The following is a 12,927-nucleotide window of genomic DNA, read 5'->3' on the forward strand; positions in this document are numbered from 1 at the left end:
GAAGGTAGGTCTGCAGGTACAACAAGTAATTAGGAAGGCAAATGGAATTTTGTCCTTCATTGCTAAAGGGATTGAAATAAAAAGCAGAGAGGTTATGTTGCAGCTGTACAAGGTGCTGGTGAGGCCACACCTGGAGTACTGTGTGCAGTTTTGGTCTCCTTACTTGAGAAAGGATGTACTGGCACTGGAGGGGGTGCAAAGGAGGTTCACTAGGTTGATTCCGGAGTTGAGGGGGTTGGCTTATGAGGAGAGGCTGAGTAGATTGGGATTATATTCATTGGAATTCAGAAGATTGAGGGGGGATCTTATAGAAACATATAAAATTATGAAGGGAATAGATAAGATAGAAGTAGAGAGGATGTTTCCACTGGCAGGTGAAGCTAGGACAAGAGGGCATAGCCTCAAGATTAGAGGGAGCAGATTTAGGACTGAACTGAGAAGGACTTTCTTCACCCAGAGGGTTGTTAATCTATGGAATTCCTTGCCCAGTGAAGTAGTTGACGCTACTTCAGTAAACGCTTTTAAAAAAAAAGGTAGATTTTTTTTGAACAATAAAGGAATTAAGGGATACGGTGAGAACGCGGGTAAGTGGATCTGAGTCCACGAAAGGATCAGCCATGATCTTATTGAATGGCGGAGCAGGCTCGAAGGGCCAGACGGCCTACTCCTGCTCCTAGTTCTTGTATTCTTGTGTTCTTGTGTTCCCAATCTCACCTCTCACATGAGGTGAGATGTACCTCCCGTTAAATTCATCACCAGTCATTTCTCTCTGTGAGATCGCAGTCGTCCAGGACTATAGTGGATTTAGGTACATGTTCGAGTTCCACTGGCTCACCACTCTCTTAGTGGAGAGATTTTTCATCGAATCATAGAATTCCTACAGTTTGGAAGCAGGCCATTTGGCCCATCAAGTCCACACTGACCCTCTGAAGACCATCCCACCCGTACCCACCCCCGTACCCTTATCCCTGTAACCCTGCATTTTTCATGGCTAATCCACCTTGCCTGAACACCCCTGGATACTATGGGCAATTTAGCATGGCCAATTCACCTAAGCTGCACATCTTTGGACTGAGAGAAAAAACCGCAGCACCTGGAGGAAACACACAGATGCAGGATTGAATGTGCAAACTCCACACATACAGTCACACAACGGCGAAATCAAACTCCAGGTCCCTAGCTCCGTGAGGCAGCAGTGCTAACCACTGAGCCACTGTGTCGCCCCTCAGCTCAATCTCGTCATCATTTTTTACAAAAAAATGACAGTCGATTGTGATCACCATTGGTTTTTTAAATCGCAGATTTTTTTCTCAATTCAAATTAAACATCTGCCATATTGAGATAGTCTGAAGTCACTCAATTCATTTGTCTTAACACTGCTGAAGTCCCACGTAAGTATTTGTTACGTTGCATAATTATTTCAGCATTTTCACTTACCATAGATTCAGCTCAGACCAATAACTTCCAGCAGAGCAGCTGTGAGAATGCCCCATCCAGCAGTGAAATGATCAATTAACTTGATCCAGTAAATTCCTGCCTGGAAGGTAAAGTACTGCATAGCAGATTATAGCCCCTCCAATCAAAATAAGCCAAGACTAGCACCAGGAGACATGATCTCATTCTTTTTTATTCACACCAGCATTTATTGCCCATCCCTAACTACCCAGAGGGCAGTTAAGAGTCAACCACATCACTGTGGGTCTGGAGTCATATGTAGGCCAGACCAGGTGAGGATGGCAGATTTCCTTCCCTGAAGGACATTAATGCGCCACATGGGTTTTCCAACAACTGGCAACAGTTTTATGGTCCTCAGTAAATTCTTAATTCCAGATTTGTTTTTAATTGAACTCAAATTCACTATCTGACATGGTTGGATTCAAATCCTGGTCCCCACAACGTGAGCTGAGTTTCTGGATTAATGGTCTAGCGACAATATTACTAAGCAATAGAGAGAGACCAGTTTAAAACAGAGATAACAAGGAATTTCTTCTCTCAGGCAGTCGTAGTCTTTGTAACTTCTTGCCACAGAATGCTGCGGGGGCACCATCATCGTATATATTTAAGGCTGAAATGGATAGATTATTGATCAGAGGGTAAAACAAGGGTTACAGGGAAAGATCTGGAAGGTAGATATGAGGAATGTTGGATCAGCCATTATCCTAGTGAATGACAGATAATGACTCGAGGGGGCGAACTGTTTACTCTGGTTCATACTTCTTATGGACAAATTCTACACACAAACATCACTGTCTATGTGTTGAAAAATTTCATGGCATACCTCAAATGCAGGTTAGGGCTCACTAGCCATACGTTTCTGATCAGAGGGGTGAGCATTACCGACTGAGTTAAGCTAACACTGACAATTTTATCACGTTTCCATCCCATTCTCACACCGAAAAGAGAAGATTTCAAAACAATATACTGAAGATTTAGCGTGTGTAAATCTGATCGACAGCCCATTAACAAGCTGAGGCCCATTCTAACTAAGATGTGGAGGTGGAGGTGCCGGTGTCAGACTGGGGTGGACAAGATCAGAAATCACATGACACCAGGTTATAGTCCAACACAGTGGTTAGCACTGCTGCCTCACAGCGCCAGCGACCCAGGTTCGACTCCACCCTCAAGCCACTGTCTGTGTGGAGTTTGCACATTCTCCCCATGTCTGCGCGGGTTTCCTCCAAACGCTGCGGTTTCCTCCCACAGTCCAAAGATGTGCAGTTTAGGTGGATTGGCCATGCTAAATTGTCCATAGTGTTCATGGATGTGTAGATTAGGGGGGGTAACAGGGGGATGCTCTGAGGGTCAGTGTGGACCTGTTGGGACAAAGGGCCTGTTTCCACACTGTAGGGATTCTATGAAGTTCCATGAAGTTTTATGAAGGTTTATTTGAAAACACAAGCTTTCAGAGTGTCACCCTGAGGAAGGGGCTAGCTTGTATTTTCAAATAAACCTGGTGTCGTGTGATTTCTGACCTCATTCGAACTAAGGCTGATAATTAGAAGACGAGGAAGTGTCAGTTAGCCCCACACAGTATCATGCAAATTTGAAGGAAAAAAAAAACACTATATCTAAAGTTCTACTTTCTATTGAATCTTATGCAATTTCTGCTTTTGCAGAGTTATGACCAGAACTACATATGGAAACACAGTAAACTATTAAAAGGATAATATACCTGTGTTACGCATTCAAGACTAAAGCAATAAAACAGCAACGAAACGACAGTTATCAGATAAAGGCGCTTTGGTCGTAGAAATTTAGGGAACTGGTCCAGCAGGGTTGTTATGACTGATTCTGATTAAATAGAATGTTAAATGTAATCGTAATTAATTAATAATTCTCACAGTCACGGAGCTCTGGAACATTGCAGCGATGTGGTTGGGTTGTTAACTCCTTACATACTTACAAATCAGAATATCAGCACAAGCTTTCTTTCGCTTAAGCATGAGGAGTAATTTTACGAACTGTCCCTGCTGGAACAGCTCAATAATTGCAGTATCTCCTCATGCTCTTGCCTTGAAAACCCTTTTGTTGTTAGCTTTCCTGAGGGGTTGGTGTTGTTGTACCATAGAAGAAAGAAGACAAACCTCCGCTGATGCCCATCATGAGGTTGAAGAAGTGAATAGAAGCACTGTGTCTAGCTGTAAGTTTCCAAGAGAGACAACATTACAAGTAATGATCTCTCAGTAATGACTGGGAGACTACTTTCTCTCTATACAATTACAGCCATTGTAGATCTGTTCATGGAGAGGTCACTGTGCAGAGGGAATGGAGGATGTGCTATCAGACTTGACATGAGGGCTGGCATCTAACAAATAGCATCTCTACTGAGGAAAAGAGGCTGAACTTCGGATGTATTTTACTTGCTATCCCAAGTAGTGAGATGGCCATTTGAGTTATTGAATCTCATTCCAATTGCAGAGCAAAATCACAATGAAATTCGGATTGATTATGGTATTTAAGGAGGATACATGTTCCCAGCCATTCACTCGACATCTGTGCTGGAGCAGCAACCAATGCTCTCTCTGGTGTGGATCTTGCTCATTGCATACATGCCTATACCTCGTGAATCACATCTTAATCAATCTTCCAATGAAGGGCTACGGAACTGACTGCCAGAACTCTGCATACGTTATCAATAGCCTTATGCAGTGCGCAGTGATCTCACTTGGATTTTTAACAGAGTCAAGGAATCAAGAAAGCCAGGGGAATAGACACAGAGAACAAAGGTGGTAGTACTGGTTAAAATGGCCATAAGAATTATTCTGGGCGTTTACACTGGAGTTTGGAATACAAGTAAGAAGTGATGTTGAATTGTTTAAGGGCATTGGTTAGGCCACAACTGAAAAATGTGTTGCAGTAATCCCACACTCAGTAAGATAGTGGAGCCAATGAAATATGGTACAGAGAAGATCCATCAGATCCTGAAGTTCAAGGCCTAAGGTTATGAAGAAAGGCTAGAAAATTTGGAACCTTGCTCACAAGAATAGGAACAACATGGAGATCTAAAGGCAAATTTCAAAATAGTAACAGATAAATTGTGAAAGATTGCAGCAGTGGTTGTTAACATGGAAACATTAACAGAGAATTTTCAATGAAAGACTGAAGGTCAGTGAAATTAGAGTTTCTTTTGCTGTAAGTGGTTGTTGAGAAAGTGATTGAGGATCAGTGAAAAAGGAAATTTGTTCAATAGTTGGAAAAGACAAAGTTTAAAAGGACATGTGCAATAGACAATTAGGTTATCCCCAGCAGCAGCTCCTGTAGAATGTAATTTTTGTTAATAAGTCACCCACCACTGTCAGTAAGGCAGGTTGACTATGCCTCTGGCAAGATCTCTTGGAGAGTCGGGAGGCAGGATCAGTCAAAGACCCTCGGAAAAGTGACTTCCCCATTTCATACCCAGACCCACTCCAAATCTTCCTCAGTGGGACCAGGAAATTTACACCCATGGAGTGAGATTCTCAATGGGATTAGATTAGATGACAGTTGCTAAACCAGCGTGCACTGGCACCACTGAAATGGAATGAGCTGATTGTATGGCAGAAGTAGCCAATCAGAATCTGAAAGTTCCACTGTTTGGATTGGAATCGCTGAGTATGGAGATGCCTCAGAAGTCATCAGCAATTCTGAAAAGTTGAATGGGAGATTTGATACCAGTGATATTTATAGGTAAGATGCAGTGACAATATATAGGAAAAGAAAAAAAAAGTCAGAATTCAACCCCTAGACTCCCAACAGAGACTGCTCCGATTGAGACACAAACAATACAAAATCTTCCAGATTGTAGAGTAACACGTTACTGGTTAAACTATTTAAGGTTGATTACTCAATAACAATGGGTAGAAAATTCTAGGAAAGAAACATTAATCGCAAACATCATAAACAGTTATTCTTCAACCTTGTAATAAATCAGAGACATTACAGTGTGGAAAATTGTTGCTGCCACGCTTGTTGAACATCGAGTAAGTGAATATACAGGCTATGGATCAACGTGACCGATTGTATTTTGTACTCATCTTGGCCAACAGTCCTAGTCAAGTGTTCAGGACCTCAACTGAAACTGCCGTTAACCTCTTTGATGAGGAAACCACAGATCCATTGAAGAAGGTTCCCGACCCAAAACGTCAGCTTTCCTGCTCCTCTGATGCTGCCTGGCCTGCTGTGTTCCTCCAGCTCCACACTGTTATCTCAGACTCCAGCACTGGCAGTTCTTACTAGCTGATTGTGTAAATGAGGCCTCAAACGGCAATGTGATGCTGTTTGATGGCTTCAAACAGACTGCAGCAATATTTGTGGACACTTAGAAATCAATTAGTGTTTGTTACAGGGGCAGCCAGTGGCTGTTTCACAAAAATAAGTTTGAATTTTTTTTAATGAACCTTAAGGGGGAAACTGTAGATGCAGGATTGCACATTCTGCTCTCGTCTGTTTTCCATTCTCCCAGGATTAGCAAGCTCCCTTGGTATCTATAACAGGTGCAGCCAATACTAAACTGGTAATAAATAAACTGACTTGGAGACCAATTTCCCATGGTGCTGGAATTGACCCTTTTAGACATGTACATGACAGGCAGCACTGGGATGGTGCTCAAATCAGGCACAATCCTGTTTCTCCATTCAAATAACTTCCTTTTATAAACAAAAAAGTAAACAAGAGTTCAATAAAGTAATATCTCACTTACCTAAACTTGTAAACAGAGTATCAACTCCCAGAGTGACAAGCATGAAGAAAAATAATATGGACCATAAAGGTGCCCATGGCAACTGGGCAAGAGCCTCTGGGTAGACAATGAAAGCCAATCCGAAACCTACAGGGTAGAAGAATGAGAGATAGTGGGAACCGCCAATGCTGGAGAATCTGTGATAACAAGGTGTAGAGCTGGATGAACACAGCAGGCCAAGCAGCAGAGGAGCCAGAAATGGGGGAGGGGAAGGGGATTCTGAAATAAATAGGGAGAGAGGGGGGAGGCAGATAGAAGATGGATAAAGGAGAAGATAGGTGGAGAGGGGACAGACAGGTCAAAGAGGCGGGGGTGGAGCCAGTAAAGGCGAGTGTAAGTGGGGAGGTAGGGAGGGGATAGGTCAGTCCAGGAAGGACGGACAGGTCAAGGAGGCAGGATGAGGCTGGTAGGTAGGAGATGGGGGTGGGGCTTGAGGTGGGAGGAGTGGATAGGTGAGAGGAAGGACAGGTTAGGGAGGCAGGGATTACAGCTTCAACAAAATGTGTCTTTTTCTCAGCAAGATACAAGAATACAGTAAATTTATCCTTGCAAGTACCTGACTGCGAAACCTCTGAAACAGGTATATCTTGTAGATGAGCCATGTGTCCAAGGATGGAGAAGATGGCAAAGCCGGAAAATATGCTTGTAGCAGAATTAACAATGCAGACAACGATGGTATCTCTATAGCAGTTGTTGTGGAACTTGTTGTAGGATGATAGTGTTATTAAGCCCCTCCAACTGATTGATGTAGAATAAAAAATCTGTCCTGCAGCATCTTTCCAGACCTGCTAAAAAGAAGTGAGAATTAGTGGCAATGAAAGATTTGAACAAACACCTTGCCCAGCTTTTGCACAATTTCTTATATATCACTGAGTTGAAATTAAATGACACTCAGACTAGGGTTGGTACATATTTTTTAAAACTGAAATTTACATTGTTTGACTTGTTCCAGGCAGCCACTTAGAAACAAGAATTAAATGGCATGGGCAGTGATTTTGTGGAATACATCAAAATTGGTGATATAGTGGACACTGAGGGAGGTAAGCTAAATTTATAAAGGGATCTTGGGCCAATGAGGAGTGACAGATGGAGTTTAATTTGGATAAATGTGAGGGATTGCATTTTGGCATAACAAACAAGGGCAGGGCTTATACAGTTAATGGTAGTGCCCCGGGTAGTGTTGTCAAAAAGAGACTTTGGGGATCAGGTACATAATTCTGTGAAATATGTTTCACAAGTAGAAAGGGTTGTTAAAAGGCATGTAGCATGCTTGCCTTCATTGCTCAGACCGACGCGTATAGGAGTTGGGAGGAGGCCATTTTTGGTGTATTGTATACAGTTCTGGTTGTCCTGCTAAGTTGGACAGTTCAGAAAAGATTTACCAAGATGTTGCCAGAACCGAAGGATTTGAGATATATAGATGGTTGGGACTGTTTTCACTGGAACGTATGAGGTTGATTTTTTTTCTATTCATTAACAGGATGAGGACGACCCTGGCTAGGCAGCATTTATTACCCATCTCCAATTTCCCAGTGGGTCTGGAGTCACACGTAGGCCAGACCAGGTAAGAATGGCAGTTTCCTTTCTTAAAGGACATTAGTGCACCAGGTGGGTTTTCTCCCCCCCGACAATCAGCAATGCATTCATGGCTATCATTAGATCCTCAATTCCTGATATTTTATTGAATTCAAATTCCGCCATCTGCCATGGCGGGATTCGAACCCAGGTCCCCAGAACGTTATCCAGGTCTCTGGATTAACAGTCCAGAGGCAATACCACTAGCCCATTACCTCCCCAACGATGGGTAACCTTAAAGAAGTTTATAACATCGTGAAGGGCATAGATAAGGTAAATAGCAATGGTGTTTTCCTTATGGTGGGGGAGTTCAAAGAGGAGGAAGATTTAACAGGGACTGGAGCAGGGGGGCAGCTTTTTTTCCTTTTACAGAGGGTAGTTTGTATGTGGAATGATTCAGAGGAAATGGTAGATGTAGATACAGTTACAATATTTTAAAAGACATTTGGACAGATACAGATACATGAATAGGGAAGGTTTAGAGGAATATAGGTCAAATGCAAGTAAGTGGGGCTGGTTTAGTTTGAGAAGTTTGGCCGGCATAGATGAGTTGGACCGATGAATCGGTTTCCATGCTATATGACTTGGACTATGACTATAAATGCAGTCTTTTGGTCATACAAAAGATGAATATTTAAGATAAAAAAGACACATTGTTAAAGCTTTTCATGTAACTCATTATAAAATTGCAAGAATGTCAAATCTCAAAAGAGAACATCAAGTTATATTGCAGAAGAAGAGGATGCCGATTTGTTGACAAGTTCGGTGGAAGCAACACCACAAAGAAAGTAACAGTGAATAATTATCTATCAAGATTCTATTCAAGTTTGAACCAAACAACTATGATTGATGAAAACAACACAATGGGGAAATGCGCTAGTGTATGTTGTTAGGAAGTCAAAAATCTTTGTGCATTTCTTCCATGGTGACGAAATAAAAGCTTCAGTGATGGTGCATTCCCCATGGCAACACTTTGACCATGCAGAGTTGATTTGATTGGTTTGAATTTAAATAAAAGATTGGCAGATAACTTTTGCATTCATTCTCCATGGCAACATCTTTCAGAATAAGAGTCAACTTGCCAGCCAATCTGCATCTTCTACACATGTGGTGTAAATTGTTGTTCCCTTTGAGATTTGGTATTCTTGCAATTCTGTCCTGATTATGTGTAAGAAGAAAAGCTTCAACAACATATCTTATCTTTTCAGCAACGCTCAGCTATGAAAAAGCAAAAGCAATGCTGGCAGTGCACATCATGAACATGTGGTATCATTTCTATTCCCATCTTGCCCAATCCCACCTTCCACCATCAAGCTGCTGATTCAGTTCTATTCCATTGTATCTTATTTCATTTTAATCCTTTCCATCTGCTGCAGCCTAGAAGCCAAACACAATGAATAAACAACTCCGTCTTATCCCAAGGAGTGAAGTGTAACTTTCTCTCAGTTCCCTGGACCAAAAATGATTGAGTTAAAACTGACCAATAAGTAAACAACAGATCTAAAGCAATACTCAGGCCTTTAATGGATTGATTGCCTCAAACACCGTGGAGATAAATAATTAGGAAACCGAATCTCCTTGTCAGAAATTTACAGATAAATTCAATGGATTATTCTGTTGTATTTACCTCAGCGTCAGCCAGTCTAGAGAAATCTGACTGGCTTCCAATGTAGAATTCAATTCCTTTATGGGCTCCCTCCAGGGTAACCCCACGGATCAGGAGTGCAGTCAGAACTACATAAGGGAATGTGGCAGTGAAATAAACCACCTGAATGTGGAGAGTAATAGGTTAAATTTCCCTTTATTTCTGGTATAATATTGACAGCATTGGATGGCAAAATAATAATGCAGGGAATGATCCAAAAGACAATTGGCAGAATAATAACTGTGCAAAGTCTATATTTAACATTGGGCTGCATTTGAACAGCACCTCTGAATTATTTCTGTCTCCTATTCAGCAAAGTTTAAACATTAAAATGGAATAGAGTGATGAGTGCGTTTAAATCCTCACATGTACACCTCAGCTTTCTTTCTCATTCCCATTTCCCAGACAAATCTGATTTCAGACAAAAAAAGCCCATAATCTAACCTTCATCTTCTCACTCACTTCACCCAGTACTGTCCAGACTTCCAGAGTTATAGGGAATGACCCCAGAGACCCTGCATCAGTCACTGAAACCCTTCAAACTAAGGACATATTTATAGGGATTTTGCAAATTTGCTGCTGATCCCTCCACCACACCACATCCCCCCCCACAAGAGAAAGATCTTCAAATCTTCTTCAGATCTCCCTCAGCCAGAATTATGAATCTCCCATTTCACAGCAATAAGATGTGTGTCTTTATTTGGCATCTTTAATAACTAAAGAGGCAAAATGCTTTTTCACACAAGCATTAGATAACAAGAAATGACGCGGAGGCACTGCACAGGAGACTTCAATCCAGAGTTTTGCATGTAAAAGGCAACCAATCTGTCTCTTTTGCCACTCCTGAAGGAGGGCAATATCCAAAACGTTGACCACTTCTTTCCTCCAGATGCTGCCTGGCTTGCTGTGTTTTTCCAGCCTCCTGTTTGTCTACATTCAATTCCTGCATCTGCAGTTTTTTTGGTCTCACCCTCTTGTCTGACAGTCAGGGGCGTGTAGCAGCCTCTGCGCTGCAGGGAAGGCCAAGTTGGGTTTACTGCCAGCAGGCCAGGAACTGGATCAGGGTGAGACTTCCTAAGTCCAGCCTTTCAGATCTGCAGGTCAATCAAATGGGAACAATGGCCATTTCTAGAATTGGAGTGTCTGGAGGATTTGTCATCTAGATAACAGGAAGGAGTTAATGGGTGTATGGCTATGGCTAGTCACCACTGTCATTGGGAAAGCAGAGGGAGAACAAGTAGAGACAGGCAGTGTTAAGTAACAGTACTGGGGGTGGAGGCAAATACCTGCATTGGACACAATGGCCCAGGCCAGCGAAGATCCCATTCCCCAATCACACAGACTGCGAGCATCCTTTCCACACTCCCCAGTCATTTCTAACATCACCTGTGCAATGAGTTAACCAATGGATGGGATTTTCTAGTTTTACAGTTGCAGCAATCTGTCCTTTATGACAAGATTCTATCCAGTTTCTTCACTAGGCATTTTACCTTTCCGGAAGATTTGATCCCTTTGGATAACGCAGTTCCAATTATCAGACAGGCCAGAAACAGGCAGAGGGCTAAATACCAAACCATCAACCCCGTCTCATCTATTGAACTAGTCCGACGTAAAGCCACTTTACTGAAGAAAAGAATGACAAAAATCATCTTTGGTATGACACAGGCACTGTTAGATAGAATGCAGACAGTATTAAATGACGTCTATCTTAATCAGAGTCAGATCTACTTTTGGAAATTGAATTTTGGAAAAGGTTGGAATGAAATTTGATACTTTTATGATTTTGCTCTCCATTTTTACTGATTTGAATAACAAAGTTAAACAGGGAGAGCAGATCAAATTCCATGGAGGGCTGATTGGATTTGAAGGCATTCCTAACTATGCTTCATTGTTTTTCTTACATTAGCCCAGATCCTCACATACCAGACATAGAGCCAAGGTGTGCACTTGGATCCTGTGGGGTCACCCACCTCTAACCCTACACATCTATCCACTTATCCAGCCTACATATTCACTCATTCATGTACTCACCCATACAGCAAAACATCAGCATTCACATTGGAATTTAAATTCACCTTACAGCAGCTAATGCAATTAAAAGGGAGCATGGTCAGTTTACCCACAATGCTGCAGCACCATGATGTGGCTGTTTGAGAGAGGCTATGCTCCACGTTTGTGGAGAAGCTGGGCTCGGAAGACCTGGCAAGAAATGCAGAGCATTGTCCAGATGCTAATAAGTTCAAGTGAAGCAGCAATCCAATGATTGCTGCTGTGCAGAAGTTTTGACCAATATTAAGCACAGTACCTGTTCTCAATTCAGTTCCCAGAACTATGGGTTATGTTCAACACTGTATTTAATTAAAACAGAGATAATTGGAACCAATTCTCATGGTGAATCCCTTCTTTGATTAGTAAATAGAATTGCTCAATAAATTTTTCACTGTATAAATGTTGTTAACATAGACCTGCACTGTTAGAAAGCAGGGAGTTGTTAACTAATGAAGGTCCCCTGTTGTGATGTTATAATATAAACAGGAGTATGATGTAAATAATAGCTGTACCGAAATCAAACAGCTTCTGTCTCATTAAACAGGACATTCACCAATTAACCATCCCAAGAGGAGTTACTGGCCCTGCTGTGCAGGTTATAGGTGCAGCTCCTTGCAGCAATGTACTCACTCCCAGTACTGCTCACTTGGACCCTGGTGAGGAACGGAGATTTCTGATCCATTTGGACAAGTTTCATTGTTTGCCTGCAGCCATGTTGTATTAATGATTTCAAAATATCCATCGTCCTGAGTGAGATTGCAGAGTGGATCTAGAAAATGTGGAATGTGTTTTAGAATCGCAGTTCACCAGAAACAATGCTGTTATTTCTAGTGACATCAAGGTCACTGGCTCACTCCGATGAAAATCAGCCAGATTTTTATCGATGAGTCAGACAAAGAGATACAATCTCTATATCTCACACAGAGCACAGTTCAGCACTGCCATTCTCTGTGTACTGGTGGTTTTATTTGACAAAAACTAGACTTCCACTAACCTGATTAAGATATTAAATTACAGGGCTGCTCCAGTGAGTCATTGTTATTATAAAGCTCATCAATATTAAAAGAAACACACATTGAGGTGTTCTGATTGTTTCAATTAACTTCTGTGGAAATATCAGTAGAATTCTCAGAGAATTGACGTGATGTTGTTGTAACACAGAACCAAAATACAACATAGTCCTATAGCCTTCCTTAGCACCTGCCTACGGAACCAGATCATCCCCAATGGACTACAATCCACATTCAAGCCTTCCCCATTTGGCCCCAACCGTGATAATATCTACACTCATGGTGTTGAGATCCTTCAGAAGCGTTTCTCCCTGCGACTCCTGAAACATACACTTGCAGCAATGCGCCGGCATCTCCAGACACTACAATCAAGCCTACCCCAGCTCAGAGCCTCCCTCTCCCAGACCTGCAAAGGACCTCTCCTGTTTTTT

At 42.0% G+C, this 12,927-nt stretch overlaps 1 protein-coding gene across 1 annotated transcript in view; it reads right to left on the reverse strand.

Moving 5' to 3' along the window:
* The window catches only part of LOC109919971 (sodium- and chloride-dependent neutral and basic amino acid transporter B(0+)-like), a 48,650-nt gene that overhangs the window by 10,468 nt on the left and 25,255 nt on the right, over positions 1–12,927 (reverse strand). Inside the window, 5 exon segments of the mRNA XM_048605057.1 lie at positions 6,179–6,304; positions 6,774–7,002; positions 9,420–9,560; positions 10,928–11,060; positions 12,117–12,255. Coding sequence (XP_048461014.1) covers positions 6,179–6,304; positions 6,774–7,002; positions 9,420–9,560; positions 10,928–11,060; positions 12,117–12,255 — 768 coding nt within the window.

The sequence above is a fragment of the Rhincodon typus genome, chromosome 14 (genome assembly GCF_021869965.1).
Source record: "Rhincodon typus isolate 14 chromosome 14, sRhiTyp1.1, whole genome shotgun sequence".
Lineage (NCBI taxonomy): Eukaryota > Metazoa > Chordata > Chondrichthyes > Orectolobiformes > Rhincodontidae > Rhincodon > Rhincodon typus.